This window comes from Sceloporus undulatus, unplaced genomic scaffold (genome assembly GCF_019175285.1).
Source record: "Sceloporus undulatus isolate JIND9_A2432 ecotype Alabama unplaced genomic scaffold, SceUnd_v1.1 scaffold_13, whole genome shotgun sequence".
In the NCBI taxonomy this organism is placed as follows: Eukaryota; Metazoa; Chordata; class Lepidosauria; order Squamata; family Phrynosomatidae; genus Sceloporus; species Sceloporus undulatus.
Window position 1 is genome coordinate 498,922 of NW_024802935.1, and position 17,504 is coordinate 516,425.

General features: G+C 36.8%; 1 protein-coding gene and 1 long non-coding RNA gene across 2 annotated transcripts in view; one reads left to right on the plus strand and one right to left on the minus strand.

Moving 5' to 3' along the window:
- Positions 1-12,592, minus strand: part of LOC121917257 (probable ATP-dependent RNA helicase DDX59) — a 136,486-nt gene extending 123,894 nt beyond the window's left edge. The window contains 1 exon segment of the mRNA XM_042443039.1: positions 12,410-12,592. Within this exon segment, the coding sequence (XP_042298973.1) occupies positions 12,410-12,592 (183 nt within the window).
- Positions 12,593-16,017: 3,425 nt separating this feature from the next.
- Positions 16,018-17,504, plus strand: part of LOC121917227 — an 11,024-nt gene continuing 9,537 nt past the window's right edge. The window contains exon 1 of the long non-coding RNA XR_006100987.1: positions 16,018-16,076. This is a non-coding gene — a long non-coding RNA (uncharacterized LOC121917227). The remainder of the gene's footprint in view (positions 16,077-17,504) is intronic.

A 17,504-nucleotide genomic window follows, 5' to 3' on the forward strand; every position in this document is an offset into this window, starting at 1 on the left:
GGGCGTCTGGAAGAGACGCCCCTTTTTGAAACTGGGACATCCTGAGGACGTCCCAAGTGGCGGTTTGTAACCCGCCATAGTTGTTATTGCTTAGCAAGTATCACTGAACCAGGCTTCTATGATGTCTCTAGAAAAGGGATTGTTTTCCAGGAAGAAGTCAAAAGTAGTCTTACTTTCTGATACATTTTTCTTCATGCATAAGTGTTTTACAATTAAGCCAGTGTTTCATACAAACCTTTGTCTTAGTTCTGATGGTTGTTCTATGTACTTATTTTTTAAAAAATAGGAATTACTCATGATGGTAAAAAATTAATTATAGCCCTAGACCCATCATTAAAGCCAACGCACCTCAGTCAAACAACTGTTTTTCAGTTCATTCAAGACACCCTGCAGTTACCTACCTCTAAAATACTTAGCTTTTTTTGTCAATCAAATGCAACCCCTCCCCCAGTGTTCCTTTCTTAGCACAAAACCAAATATACTAATTTATACATGCCAAAAAAAATTGCAGCCACCTCACACTGTCACATCAGTGAACTCAATCCATAGCCATCTCCTTCACTTATGGGATAGATGGAAAACTGATAATTTTAGAGTGTTTAAGCAGCATGAGCAATTACAGCTTTGCAATAACTTTGAACATTATTTTTCATGGCTCAAGTATAAGTTTGAAATAAATGTCATTTCAGTTTTATTTCTTCATCTGAATTTCAGGGCTGTTTTTTAACACCATCCTGTTGCAAGTGCTCTGAATGCTTGTTGATGTCACTTGGCTAGAAGCTGATTTCCATTTGTGCCAAAGCCAACTTTTTTTTTTTAATGGATGGGTTATATATAGGGAGTCTAATCTGAACGGTCCCAGGAACTGAAAAAATGTGTGATTGCTTAGATTACAAATTTCATATTGCAGATATTTCAGGAAGACAATCCAGGAAGCCCCAAGAAGTGTATGAAAAGTTCAGCAGTTTTATTAGCCATCTGGCTTCAGAAAAATACTTTCCCAAAGTCTAAAGCCACAGTATACAGGTGACATACCTTTTTAGAGGAATTTAGACAAAAAGCTCATAAATCATACATTGATTGGATACATAGGATACAAACACTAGCACCACTTTTCAGTCACTGGATACAAAACATATACATTTCTGGCCCCTTGTGGCTCCATTATAGACATCTCTTATCAGAACTGTTTTCAATCATTTTCCTACATAGTCTCAGCCTGGCAATCCTTATTTTGGGTAGATTGAGACTTTTAGACACCACTTAAGAGCAATACCTGAATACCAGAAGAGACCCCTCTTTGTTATCTCTCATGTAGACAGTCCTGTTCTCTAACTCATTCTTATCTATTTTTTCTTTCAAGTCTTCTAACTAATACTGTTTTGTTAACTATGGAGTGGCGTCACGCTGCCCCTTTCCTTGCTGGATTAGGGCCACGGCAACCGCACACCACAGCCCCGATCCGGTGCTTTGCCAGTGCTAAAAAGAATGGGAAAATGCTGCTTCTTTTAGCACCTTCAAAAAGGTGCCCTTGCCACCATGGTGGTGGCTTTCCAGTGCTCCTTTGGTGCAGCGTGTCTAAATGCTGTGCCAGTGGAGCACTATGATGCCCTCCACCATGTGGTTGGACATGCAGCATGACACCAGTGTGGAGGTAGTGTGAGGGTGGCCAGCGTGTGTATGCCCCACCCCCATGCTGCCCCCACACCAGTATATAACACTGGTCTGTTTAGCCCCTATAGAATCATTGCATTAATTTCCCATACAAGTAAAGTCATGCTCAAAATTCAGCAGCAAAGACTCCTAACACATATGGAGAGATAAACTGAAGTGATGCAAGCTGGGTTCAGGAAAGGCAGGTGCATTAGGGATCACATCGCAAACATACATTGGATAAAGGAGCACATTAGGGAATTCCAGAAGAAAATCATCATGTGCTTTGTAGACTACAGCAAAGCTTTTGGCAGACCTTGAGCAACTATGGACTGACCTTAAAGAAATGGAGGTACCGTTACATTTGATTGTACTTAGGACAGATAGAGCTACTGTTAGAATAGAATATAGAGGAACAAAATGAGAACTCGGACAATGATGCATTCTATCACTATACTTATTCCACTTTTATGAAGGAAATATCATGCACAGATGATATAGAGGAAGGAGGAGTATAGATCTGGGGGAAAGAATTTCAACAATCTAAGATATGCAGACAACACCATAATATTAGCAGAAACCAATAAAGAATTGGAACAATTGCTAAAGAAATTCAAAGCAGAAAGTGCAAGGCAGACCTATAGTTTAACATTAAGAAAACAAAAATAACCACCATGGAAGAATTACATAAATTTAATCTAGAAAATTAGAAAACTGAAATTGTAAAAGAATTCCCATACCTTGGATCAGTTATCAGAACAGAGATTGCAGTAATGAAATCAGAAGAAGACTAGAAATAGGGAGGGCAGCTATGAAAGAACTAGACAAGATCTTCAAGTGCAAAGATGTAAAACTAGGTCAGAATCATCCAAGCCATAATATTTCCAATCAACCTGCACGTATGTGAGAGCTGGGCAGTAAAAAAAGCTGCTAGAAAGAAAATCCAAAATGAAGTGCTGTGGAAGAGTGCTGAGGATACTGTGAATGGCAAAAAAGACAAACAAGTGGGTTCTAGAACAGACCAAGTCAGAACTCTCCCTGGAAGCCAAGATGACTATATTGAGGCTGTCATAATTTGCCCATATCATGAGAAGTCGTACCAGAAAATACAATAATGTTTGTTAAGCTGGAGGCCAATATGAAGAGAGTTATATGGCATACCAGATAGATAGATTCATTAAAGGAGGTCAGGTCTCTGAGCCTGAAGGCTTGAGTAGAGCACTTGAGGACAGGTGATTTTGGAGATGTCTCATCCACAGGGTTGTCATAAATTGAGGCCAGCTCAAAGGTCGTTAACAAAAACTGTGGAAAATAAAAGTGGAGAGAAGCGTTTAGTTGCCCTTGCTCTTTCTCAATATTTTTGTTGTTGTAAAATGCCCTTGAGTTGATCTTGACCGATGGTGATTCTGTGGATGAAACACTTCCAAGACTTCCTGTCCTCCATGGTTCTCTTTAGTTCCTGCAAACTCATACCCTTGAGCTCCCTAACGGAGTCATCCATCTAGCATGTGGCCTTTGATTCTTTCTAGTCCCCTCCATTTTTCATAGCATTATTGTTTTTTCCAGTGAGTTGTAACTTCTTATGATGTGTCTGAAATACAAAAGCCTCAGTTTTACCATCTTGGCTTCCAGGGAGATTTCTGGCTTGATCTGCTCTACGACCCACTTGTTTGTCTTTTTGGCTGTCCACAAAATCCTCAGCACTCTTCTACAGCACCATATCTCAGATGAACTGATTTTCTTCCTATCTTGTTCTTAATTGTCCAGCTTTCACATCTTTACATGATAATAAGGGATACAAGGGCTTGTGTGATTCTAACTTTTCTGTTGACTTGTTTACCTTTGCATTTTTGGATCCTTTCTAGTTCTTTCATAGCCACCCACTCCATTCTTAATCTTCTTCTAATTTTCTGGCTGCAAACCCTGTTGCTATCAATGTTTGATCCCAGGTATGAGAATTCTTTTACTATTTCTATTTCCTCATTGTCTAGTTTGAATTTGTATACATTCTCTGTGGTCATTTTTTTTCTTTATGTTCAAATTAAGCCTGCCTTTGCCTTTTCTTCCCTCATCTTTCTTAGTAGCTTTTCCAACTAATTAAGGTTTTCTGCTAGTTTTATGATGTTGTCAGTGTATCTTAGATTGCTGATATTCCTTCTTCCTATTTTCACTCCTTCTGTGTCCTAGCCTGCTTTTCGCATAATATGTTCTGTGTATAAGTTCAGTTAGTAGGGTGATAAGAGGCAACCTTTTGTGACTTTTTTGCCAACTGGGAATCATTCTGTTTCTCTGTGTTCTGTTCTGACAGTTGACTCTTGGCTTGAGTACAGATTCTTCACTAGGACTATCAGATGTGTTGGCACTTCCATGTCTTTAAGAGTGTTCCACAGCCTTTCATGACCTAGGCAGTCAAAGGCTTTGCTTTAAGATATAAAACACATGCTGATTTTCTTTTCAAATTCCCAGGTGACTCTCTCATGAATTCTTCTACTAAATAAGAACTAAACCTCCATGATCCCCTGGGATTTTATGTCTCAGTGTGCTATAAACCAACATTTCAGGACACAGAGAAAGGGATGGGGTTAGGAAAAAAAATCACCTTTCCTTCCATGCTCTGTCATACTTTCCCACCATGTGAATGGGGAAAAAAAGAAAGAAAGAATGGATGGGTGGGTGGAATACTTTTATGAATTGCAGGAGTGCTGTTGGAGATAGGAAAAGCTGGCTAGCAAATGTGGAGGTATTTCTTTGGTTGCCTGGATTCAGCTGGGGAAAAATAATTTTTTATCAAAAATTGGAAAAGTGAAAATAAATAAACTTATTATTATTATTATTATTATTATTATTATTATTATTACTCTTCTCATTTTTTCTTGGGTCACTTCCAAGATGAATGTAGCAGAGCTAACTCATTTCTATAACCATGGCAGTATCCAGACTGGTGCTTTGCGCCGGCCTGCATACGTGCTAGGGTTGCCTCAGGGCATCCTTTACAGACACCCCTCAACCATAGCACATAACCGAGGCATGGTAATGGCGGCACTCTGTCTACATGGGCGCCACCATTATGACGTCATGGCTGCGCCACCTGCAAATGGAGCAGCGCAGGCGTGACACACACACGCCACTGCAGGGCACTTGTGGCTCCCTTTCAGTGGTGCCGGAAGGAGCTCCGAAACAGAGCTCCTTCTGCCGCTTGTATCGCTAGCGCAGTATTTACACAGCTGCGCCTTTCTCTCTTTCCCCGCCGCTGTCGGGGTGTCCTTGGAGTATGAAGCCCCAAGGACACCCCTTTCCAGGCTGCAGAGAAGCAGCTTTTTGCCGCTTCCCCGAGGCCTGGAAAAGCAGTGGATCGGGACCTCTGGGGCTGCTGCTGTGGCCGCTGAGGCCCCGATCCATCAGGGAAAGGGGTCTGTGCAGGCTGCCCCAAAGGGGTGGTCTGTATCCCACCCATAATTCTTTTTCTGTCTCTCATTATTTGCCTTTCGTACAGATGATTTAGCCACTACTTAACTTGTGTTTCAGTAGGCCAACAGTAATTGAAATTAGGTCTTTCCTTTCAAATGTGCCTGATGAGAAAATAACTTACATGAGCTACTCAAAACAAAGAAGAAAAATAAGAATGCCCTATGCAATAATTAAGTTGGTTTTGTAAAAGGGGAACTAGGCTATATTAGAAAAATTGATTAACATTGAGCAGAGGATAATTATATTTAAAGCTATCTGCCCTTTCATAGAACTTTTCTTTGACAGCAGTGAATCTGGAAATCTGGACTTTTACAATGAACATTTACATTCTCCAGATGAGTCTTATATTTTCCAGTCTTGTATAAACAGTTATTTAGCTAGTTGGGAACTTTATGGCCACAATTGAACTGTGTACAGCTAAAAACATTAGTAAAACTATCACCTGAGGTATGTTTCCAATTGCTAAACAGCTTCGGCATTATCTGAACCTCTTATCCATAAAGCACTTAAAAAGACTTGGTAATGAGATTTTAGAAGGACATGGATTGATTAGCTCTTATCCTCATTTAAGAAATGATACCCCCTCTTGGATTTTAATGTCTGCTTTCGCTAATGCCTACAGTTTAGATCTTATAATATATTTAACTCTGGTCTAGTGATGCTTCTTTCCAACAGAAGCAACCATTACATTTCAAATGAGGTGGATTCAAGTAGAATCATTCAAAACAAATACCAGTGTTAAGAGATTACTGCATATAACTGCAAATGACATAACCTTTCTTTGTTCTTCTGTTTGTCAATATACATGTATCATCTGATTTTAAACTTTTTACAATTTTATTTTCAGCTTGTGAATAACTTTGTCCCTGAGTTTCTGGATTCTTTGCTGTTATTATTCATATTAGAGCTTGGCAAAGTATCTCCTGGGGTTCATACAACCCACCCACATACACACACACACACACACACAGAAGAGTGCTCTGATTGTACTTTAAATGCCATGGCAACAGCTGGTGGAATCTGGGGGCTTCTAGCCTGGTGAGGCACCAGAGCTCTCCAGCTGAGAAGTATAAATACCTCTCCCCAAATTTCAGACCCCAGGATTTCATAGGATAGAACTATGATTGAATCATAGCACGGTAACTGTGTAGCATGAATGGGCCCTACAGGCAATCTTCCATCACTGGACTTCTTCCTAAGGATAAAGGCCTGATGGATTTATCTTTCAGTACTGGGCATCTGAGAGCTATCATTTAAATTTGGATCTATTTTTGTGGTTGCTAATTGCCCTTGAATCGATTTATTGTGACCCCATGGATGAGATATCTCCAAGGCTTCTTATTTTCATAGAATTGTAGAGTTGGAAGAGACCACAAAGGCCATCCAGTCCAACCCCCTGCCATGCAGGAACTCTCAATCAAAGCATCCCCGACAGATGGCCATCCAGCCTCTGTTTAAAGACCTGCAAGGAAGTCCTCCATTTACCACTGATCTGCTTAGGTTCTGAACATTTATACCCATGACTTCCTTAATAGACAAATTTCCAGTTAGAGTAGACAATTTGTCTATTTGTAAAGCAGCTTCTTAAACTCCAGAAAAGTGTGATCTTGTGGCCCAACACAGAAATGATCTAGAATTATTATAGGCTGTCTATATGGAACATTTGCACTTCAGTGAACACACATCTTCTACATTATTAATCTTTAGAATTAATAATGCAGGGAGTCTGGCAATGGCCAACATAGGCAAAAGTCTATTTTTTTAAAATATAGAAGTTCTTACACTAAACATCAGCATTGCCTTTTTATTTATTTAATATCCCACCTTTATCCCCAAATAGGATTCAAGGCAGCTTGCAATATTTACAAAATATTTAGAAAAGAGAAAAAATAAATTAAATCTCAATATTATTAAAAACATGAATATAGGCAGATTAAAAATTTAAAACCCAATGGTTTCAATGAAATATGGACGCGCACGCACGCACGCACACTCAGAGTTGGCCCTCTGTATCTACAGATTCTGCATCCATAGATTCAACAATCTGCAACCTGAATTTTCTTGCCAAAAAGTTCCAAAAAGCGTAATTTGATTTTGCCATTTTATATAAAGAACTCTGTTTTATTAAACTGTTGCATACAATGGACATGAATATCCACAGATTTTGGTACTCCTTGAACCTAACCCCAGCAAATACTAAAGGTCCACTGTGTGTTTGTATGAGTGTGTGCGCACGCACATATTTATAGACACATTACAGCCCATAATTAAAATTCAGAAGCATGTCTAAATAAAAACATTCTCACCTGCCAATGGAAAGAGAGCAGGGACTCCTTGCTTAGCAAGAAGTTAAATTATTTGTTATTGGGAAAGAGGCCTTAAAGGCCTTGAAAACACAAACTAGTCTTGTGAGTGAAACATTTTAAAGCATAGCTGGTATTGATTGGTTGCACACTTCTTTAATTGGAATTGCCTTTGCATGTAAGAGTCTTCAATAAGCTTTTGTCTTTGTTTACAGTATAACTAATGGCTTTCTAAGATTTGTCCCAAATGTCTGGATGAATAAGACTGCAGCTTACTTAGGGTTACTTGTTGAGTGTCTCTGCGGATACATACATTTATATAATTGTGGGGAAGGTCACAAAGTTGTGGTTCAGATAATGGGAACTTCATTTTATTGATTTTATGTTCAGGAATATAATTATGCATGTGAAATAAACAGAAGGACACAGTGTTCATTTCTGTAGCATTGCAAAATGCAAAATAGTATTTTAGTACACTTCAGTTTCTCTTCACAAACCAGACTACTTGACATTGATCTGATGACTTAGAAAGTGCATGGATCTAAAAATAGATATTATGGCTATGGATCTATCTAAGATAAGGCAGGAACATTTTGGTGAATATGGCCACTTTGGAGAGCTTTGTACTACTACTTAGGGATATGAAAATCTCTTGAGTGCCAAATTCATTACATTTTTATGAATCACACCTGCATTTTATTCCCACCATTGTTTTGCTTTTTATTCACTTTGGAAATCTTCACTTTCTGCTCATTTTTCCTAATTCAGAGGATGGCAATGGCAAACCCCATCTGAAGAAAGTTGCCAAAACAACAACAACAAGAAAACAAACAACCCCTAATAAGTTTACCTTAGGATTGTAGTAAATCAGAGACAGACTTGAAAGGTACACAGTATTTTTCCACATTGACTAAAGGTAGTTTGTACTTATTTTAATGTTGTATCCATTTTCAATTATTCCTGTTTTAAAATGGGCCCAATGTTTTGAATATGCACTGTATTTCTCCAAAACATTTACATGCGATGTGCTTTAAGAATATTTGACTTGTTCTCACAACCTTCTTCACGTAACAGATTTTGGGAGGTAAAAAGTCTACTTTGGTTTGTTAAGATTGTTGTAGTAAGTACCAGTAATAAGGAACTTATTCCCTGAACAAAATCACTGGGATTTTATGCCCATGATCATTAATATTTATGTATTTATGTATTTATTTGATATGCCCCCTTTCACCCAGAGTGGGATGCAAGGTGATTTTTAGAAGGAAATTAAGTAAAGTCTACCAATGCAGTTTTAAAAACAATTAAAATAACCACAGTTAAAAAGTACATTTAAAATAAATAAATAAATAAATAAAACAGAGACACCAATTAAAAATCTTCCTTGTCTTATTTGCATATTAAAAACCTGATTAAATAAAAAGGGTTTTGCTTGCCTGCAAAACCAAAGCAATTAGGTCTCAGTGATTAGAGTGATCTGTTCTAAGCATTACAATGTCTGCATCCAGCTCTTTCACTGGAAGATCTTCTTCATAGTCTCAGACAAAAGTGTTTTGAAGATGGTGGTGGTGGTGGTGGTGGGGGAACAGGACATACTTATGAGTTTTTTGCATGAAAATATATTAAAATGCAAAATATTTTCATTTTAATATGTTATTTAATAATGTACACCATCACTGTATATAATGTACCCATTTACTCCATATAGTGAAGTGTATATAATTTCAATCTGCAAATTTTAGTCACTTGCATCTTATCAATTTGCGAATCTTATCAATTTGCACCCATTGTTAAGCCTTGGAAATGTGCAAATCCTCGAAATGGCATGCATTTTTACTTGCCAAATGTCTCAAAAGTTGTGAAATGCTGCTTTCTTCAAGACTTTAAAATCCAACAAAATTATTTTCCACTTCTGAATTTCAGACAATAGAGGTGAAGTAAACTTTAAAACTTTGGTCCCAGGAGGAACTCTCACATAAGTAACTCCATTTCCAGCACCCAGAACTAAATGTGGGTGTTGTGCCTCAGACAAAAATGACCACCCATTCCTGTGGGGGAACTGATGTCTGTGTAACACTATACGATCTCAGCCAATATTTTTAAGTCTTGCAATAGGTTGCTATTGTGATCTTACCCTTTGTTAATTTATTTTGTCCATTATCAACACAACATGTCAGACAGTAATTTCAGTGCAATTTGCAACAGTGCTGAAGGCTGCTGTGTCAGAAGAATGAGCTCTGGAGATGGGTAAAAGGACATAATAATAATAATAATAATAATAAGAAGAATATAAACTGTTTTATTTATAGCCCGCTTTTCCTGGGAGATCAAAGCGGGTTACAACAGAGTACTACACAATGTACAATTTACAAACAGTACTCATATAAAAACCACTACAATACATTATACATGTTATGAGCAGTAGCAGTATTAGGGGAGTTTGGAGAGCATGGGCTACACTTTAAGGGAGGGTGACATCACTGTTTCCCAAACATGAGATGGGGTGAGTTTCAGCAGCTGGAGAAAGGAGATCTTTGCTCGATTGCTCATGGTTAGTGAATAAATGAGTGTCTCTGTCCACTGACTGAAACAGGAAGGGGGAGGTTGTTGCCCTACCTCCACCCCCCAGATACTCAGAAAAAAAGATGACAACCAGGAGGGGGAGGATTGGAGACTGGACGCAGCTCCTTCAGTATCTACCACCACCACCTCACCCTGCCTGGCATCTCCTCAGGTTTTCTGGCTTCCCATATGGCAAACTGGCACCACTGGAGATGGCTTTGTTGCATCTATGTCCCCTATCTTTCCCCCTCTTCTCTTGCCCTTCCTGGGTCTCCCTGGGGCTCTGGAGCAAATCCCCCCTGCCACCTCCTCATCCTCGGCATCCTCCTCCACTTTTTTATTATTTTTAATTGATTTTATTCAATGTAAAAGATACAAAATTGCAATACATCTGAAAAGAAAGAAGTAAAAAAAGAAGAAAGGAGAAGAAAAAAAAAGACATAACATTGAACGAGACATAACATTGAATTACATACAATCCACATACAGTTTACAAGGACATATGACAAACTAAAATTGACTTCCTGAAACCTATTACAAACTTCCTTCAGTTGATACATCTTTCCTTAATTATCTAATCCCAAATAGCAATTTATATAATTTTCTTAACGTTACCTACTTACAATATAACATCAAAAAAAGAAAATTGAAGCCAAGTGGCATTTCTAAGAGATCCATTATAGAAATTCAATGATAACAACGTTGAGCATGTAAGAGAAGCATTACATCGTATTATTTTCCTGGTCATTTTCTGTTTGTCCTTTATTCATCCTTTAAGATGAAACAAATGGAAAATATTATTAATATAGCAAAATGTAATTTTACAAATAAAATATGGTTTTGCTTTACCTGAACAATTATTTATAATATAGTTTATTACTCAATCATACAATTAAAATGCATGTTTTTATCCCAAAAGGTAACTAATGGTTTCCAAAATTTTTTACAGGCCTCCCAGGAGTTTCCTCTTGTTAAACAGGTAAGTTTGTCCATCTCTACCAACTCTAGCACTTTTATTATCCATATATTATAATCAATGGAGTCGCGCCGCTGAGTTTAAATAAAATATAAGTTTGCCATGCTCTTTTTCTAAATCCTCTATTGGGTTCATTCCTAATAAATAATATTCCGGTGTCATGGGAAAATTACAGTTCAATATCTGTTGTGTCCATTCATGATTCTGCTTCCAGAATCTGGATACATAAGGGCAGTTCCACCAAATGTGTAAAAAGGAACCTGGGGTTTTATTGCACTTCCAACAATTTAGATTTTGGTTAGCATAAATTTTCGCGAGCTTTGATGGCGTTAGGTACCAACGAAATTGCATTTTATAATAATTTTCTTTAAGGGCATAACATGCTGTATACTTTAACCTTATTTTCCATTTTCCCCCCCACTGGTTTAGAGGGATATTATGATGCAAATCTTGAGCCCATTTAATCATGCCTTTTTAAATATGTTCTTCCTCCAGCTCAAATGATAATAAAATGCTATATATTTTAGCTATTTTTCGCAGTTTTTTGGAAAGCAAAATTTCATCTATTTTTGAGCTCTCTAAACTGAAGCCTTTGAAATTTTTATCTTTAAAGAATCTTTCTTTCAGCTGTCTATAAGTAAACCAGCTTATCTGATATCCCTTCTTATTGAGCTCTTTCAGAGATTTTATATTTAAATTTTGGGAGTTATAATCAATGTTCAGCAGTTGTTTGTAATTAATCCATTTTTCAGGTCCAAATTCTTGATTTTTATGGAATGCTTCATTTATAGAAACCCACATATGTATTTTACTATAAAGCCTAGATTGGTACCTTTGCCATACTTTTATTAATACTTTACGAATACAATGATCTTGAAATTCTTTATTAGCGTTTAATTTTTCATTAAAAAGGTAAGCGTGCCACCCAAAAATATTATTATACCCTTCCAGATTCAATAGGCTTTTATTATCTAATTTGCACCATTCCGAAATCCATTCAAGGCAACAAGCGTGAAAGTAGATTTTAAAATTTGGTATAGCCAGACACCCCCGATCAGTGGAATCTTGCATCTCTTTCATTCTCACTCTAGCCTTTTTCCCTTCCCAAATGAATTTAGAAATATCACTTTGCCAAACCCTGAAGGGTTTCTCATTCATCAAAATAGGAATATTCTGAAAAAGAAACATAATCCTGGGTAGTATATTCATCTTTATTGATGAATTCTACCCAACTACGATAAACCAATCTTATTCCATCTATCCATATCTTTTTTGATATTTTTCCATGTTTTTTCATAATTATTTTTGTACAGATCAATATTTTTTGCAGTAATTTCTATGCCAAGATATTTTATCTTTTTTAAATCTGATATGGTGTTATTAATTTTAACTCTTGTTCTTCTTTCTTTGTCAAATTAATTACTAACATGGAGGTTTTATTTTTATTTACTTTTAATCCTGAAAGTGAACCAAATTGTTCAAAAATATCTATGAGATGTTGAATATCCTCTAATGGTTTTGACAATGAAATGACTAAATCGTCTGCATATGCTTTTAATTTGAAATGGTCCTTCTTTATTTTAATTTCTGTAATTTTTTCATCTTCTCTTATTACATCATTTAAGATCTCCATGGTTAATATAAATAATAAGGGGGACAACGGGCAGCCTTGTCTGGTACCTTTCAGAATTTTTATGTCCGATGTTTTTTCAGTGTTAATTATTAATTTAGTTGTTTGTGATTGGTAGATTTTATTTATCCAATTTTGAAATTTATTTCCCATGTTCATTCTTTTAATCGTTTCTTTCATAAAAGCCGAATTAACACTATCAAAAGCTTTTTGGAAATCTATGAAAATCAAAGCCAATTTTCTATCAATCTTTTTACCATGAAATTCTAGTAGATCTAATACATGTCTTCTATTTTCTTTTATTTTCCTATTTGGTAAAAAGCCACTTTGATCAGTATTAATTAATTCTGTAAGAATAACTAAGTCTTGATGCTAATATATGCGTGAATAATTTGTAATCAGTGTTTAAAAGAGCAATGGGTCTGTAATTTGAAACATCTGTAGGATCTCTGTTGGGTTTTGGAATTAACATTGTATTAGAAATTAACCATGATTTAGGAATATTATTATTCCATATATTGTTTATCACTTTTAGAAAATGCTTTCCCAATTCATCTTTGAATACTTTATAATACTCTGATGGAAAACCGTCAGGACCTGTTGCTTTGCGATTTTTGCTTAATCTTATCGCTTCTGTTAATTCTATTAAAGTGATGTCTCCATCCAAAAATTCCTTTTGTTCATCTGTTAACACTTTTATTGTTTTATTATCTAGATATTTTTCTTTGTGCTCCAACTGGGTATCATCTTTTGTGAATAATTTTGAATAGAATTTATGAAAGATATTTTGAATTGATTTTTGGTCAGAAAAATATCTTCCCTCATTACAAATTGATGTAATAACATTTCTTTGTGTTTTCTCTCTTAATTGGTATGCTAGTAATTTACCAGTTTTATTTGCGTGCTCAAAATATCTTTGACGTCTTCCGTTAGTAAGATAGAAATTTGTTTTTGTATGAGTTTTATATCATCCTTAATGATTTTTTTATTTGGAAATTTCATATGTAAAGTTTCTTTTTTATTTAATCTTTCTTGTAATTCATTTCATTTTTCCTGCTTAGCATTCTTTAATTCTGCTCCTTTTTGGATAAAAAATCCCCTCATTACATCCTTAGAGGCATCCCAGATCGTGTTTACTTCTGTATCAGACTCTAAATTTTCATTAAAATAATTAAATAATACTTTTTTTTGCTTCTGATACAATTGTTTCATTTTTAAGAGTGTTTCGTTTAATTTCCAGTTCCATTCCTTATGTCTTGTTATAATTGTCATTACTAACGGATTATGGTCCGACATTACCTTGGGTATTACTTCAATATCTTTAATTTTTGGAGATAGCCTCTTTGAGATCAAAAACATATCCAATCTTGCCCAAGATTGATGGGCTTCAGAAAAAAAGGTGTAGCTTTTTGCGTTTTTGTATTTCATTCTCCAACAATCTACTATAGTACAAAATTCCATCAGCTCAAAAAATGATTTTGGTAGCTTACCTTGAGAGGTCTTAATTTTTTTTTCAGAAAGTCTGTCAATCGACGGGTCCACTACCCCGTTCCAGTCACCTAAAGCGATGACATTATCAAAGGAGATATTTTTAATTTTATTTAAGAGTTTAGAGTAAAATTTATCCTTTTTATCATTGGGGGCATATATCCCTATAATGAGGGTTTTTTGATTTTGAATTTGTGATAATACACCCACATAATGCCCATTAGGGTCATTCAATACCTCTTCTGCTGGTAAGCTTTGTTTAATATATAAAGCTACACCTTTTTTCCTCTTGTTTGTTCCAGCTGCGAAGCAGTTACCCAGTTTGACATTATTAAGAAATTTTATGTCCGCTTTCGGAATATGGGTTTCTTGAATGCAATATACATCACAATTTTGTTTTTGTAAATATACAAAGATTTTTTTCCCTCTTAATCACTCTATGAATACCTTTTACATTCCACGTTAGAAATTTAAGCATTCCGATCATCTGCGTTGCTTAAATCAGGATCCTCTAGATCTGGAATTGAGTCTGTGTTGGACCTGTTATCTTCTTCTTCTGTTGGGATTCTTATAGGTGCAGCAATGTCCAGAGATGTCATCATCGTCTCAGAGTAGATATCGTTTTTTAAAGTCTATTAACTTAATTTGTGAATCAGATGGTAAATCCTTATCTTTTTCTAAGTGTTGGTTCCTTCCTAATTGAGTATTTACATTCAATTCAGTCTTAGAATTGTTTGTATTTTGATTTTTTTTTCCTCTGAAGCCTTTGATTTTTTCTTATCTCGCATATATTTTTCCCAAAAAAACCTTGCTTGCTGTAGAGTTCTCAATTCAATTTTTTTCTTCTTATACCAGAAGAAAATCCCCTCTGGTAGTAACCATCAATAAGGAATGTTATTTACATGTAAGTCATTTGTTAGGAATTTGTATTCTTTACGTCTTTTCAGAATTTGAGCGGGAACATCCTTAAATAAGAGCACCTGTTGTCCATTGATCATTAAAGGAGACACGTTATGCATTCTCATAATGCGGTCCCTCATTTCCTTCCTCAAGAGATATATCACAGTGTCTCTGGGAATTTTCTCCTGTTCAGCAATTTTTTAATTTAATCTGAACAATTTATCTGTTTCCATAAGACAAAAATGTTCTTCAATCTGTAGAAACTTTGCCAAGTCAGGGATTATTCTAGTATATAAGTTTTCTCCTTCCTTCTCCGACAGACCCCTAATTTTGATACATTTTTCTCTAGCTTTAGCATCCCGAATTAACTGTTCTTCTTCATAATAGTTTTGTCTCACCTTAATTTCTTCTATTTCCTCCTGAGTGTCCATTTGCGTTAATTCCAAATTTTCCATTTTATCTTTCATATTGGGCAAATCTGTTGATATTTTTGCCATTGTAGAATTAATCTCTTTCAAATCATCCCGAAGTTCTTTCTTTATCTCAGACTTAAAGTGTTTCATTTCTTTGTTTAAATTGTCCATTTGTAGATTAAGTTGAGATGTTGTTTTACGGAGTTCTTCAAAATAGAGAGAAAAGTGGTGGTTGATGTTGATCAAATGAGGATCTTCTGGCTGTCTGTGAGCTCATTTTTTGTGCCTGGAGCTGCGTTTTTTTTCTAGTGTCCATAATGGATTAGATTGTGTGAATGTCACCAAGGGTTAAATTTAGGAGGATAGAGAGGAAAAGTGCAAACAGTATTTCCTTTAGTATCTTCCTTCCCTGTGTTTTCCTCTCTTTCTCACTCTCTTTATTTCACTCTCTTTATCTTCTCCTTTCTCCTCTTCTCCTCCTTCGCCCCCCCTCTCTCCCCTTTCCTCCTCAAGACGTCCTGGCTATGCGTTTTCTTTCACTCTAGCTCTTCAGAGTCTCAACGAAACTACAGCTCCCATCAGGCTTAGCATCTCAGCCCAGAGTTGGATGCCGACACACTTCCTGTGTTTGCTACCACAGCAGTTCCAGCCGAGGAGTTGCATCCAAACAAAGGGATTTCTTCCAGGTAAGTTTTAGGATTTTATATTTTTCTTCTTAGTTTAATTACCCTTTACTTTTAGGATTTCTTTGTGTTTTTCCCCCCTCTCCTTCTTCTTTGTTTAGATATGTTTAGGTATATTGGTGCTTTTAGTCTCAGTCTTCTGGCTCTGTTTGAAGAGCAAACAAAACTATAAGGTTCTCTCCCCTTAAACTTAAATAAAGCTTAAAGCTCTTAGAAATTCAGATGTGTAAGCAAGTTCATAAATTGGAATTACTCAAAACGACAGTTGTAGTAGAGTTTCAGCAGTGTTAGGGTCTAAAAGACATAAAATAAGTTTTCAGTCCCAAAGAAGCTTTCACCTTCCATGCTCTTCTTGAAAATTGAGGCGAGTCTCCGCAGTTTTTTTCCGCTGCAGTTCAGTGCGGTTGTGGCTGGCTATTCCCTCTGCCCTCTTCCAGAGTCCAAAATTTCTGAGGGTGTTTGAGGGTTATGAAAGCCCCCTCCGAAGACTACTTCTTGTGGAGTATTCTGCTGCTTTTGGTATCAATTTGAAGCAGCTTTACCCGCACTTTGCAGGCAAGTTTGCAGAGCCCTGACAAACTTGCCCTTTCGGCTTGCCTTCCCAACCCCTGCATCCTCCTCCACTTTGAGAAGGCAGCAGCTGTGATAAGGAGATCAGGATACCCCCATGCCAGCATCAATTCTGACAGAGCTGCAAAGGTGTGTGTGGGTGTGTGATGGGGGCAAGAGTGTCAATAGTTGGAGAAAGGGGATATTTGCTCAATTGCTCATAGGCAGAAAGCAAGTCTCCTTTGACTCCCACTGACTGAGCTATGAAGGGATGGGTTATAGTGAGTGCATGGTAGAAATTGTGTGTAGTAGAGAGCGAACAAGAAAGGTTCCAGAGTGGCCAGGCACAGGAAAACCCAGAGAAGTGAAGACAAGCAGCCACCCAAAGGGAAGGTATTTTTACCATACATCAAAGGAGTCACAGACAGAATAGGCAAAGTGGTGAGGAAGCACAACCTCCAAATAGTTTACAAACTGACAAAGAAAATCCAGCAAATGCTTCGCTCAGCCAAGGACCAGAGAGACCCTCTCACAGCAGCAGGAGTTTACCGCATACCATGCAGCTGTGGAAAAGTCTACATAGGGACCACCAAATGCAGTGTGCAAAGAAGAATCAAGGAACACGAGAGACACTGCAGAATTGGGTGAGCCAGAAAAATCAGCAGTAGCAGAACATGTCATAAACCATCCTGGGCATAAAATACTGTTTGAAAACACTGAAGTTCTGGACCATGCCAACCACTACCATGTCAGGATGCACAGGGAAGCCATTGAGATCCACAAACATCTGGATAATTTCAACCGGAAAGAAGAAACTCTTAAAGTGAACAAAATTTGGCTACCAGTCCTGAAGAATAGCAAAATAAGGACTCAGCAAATGCA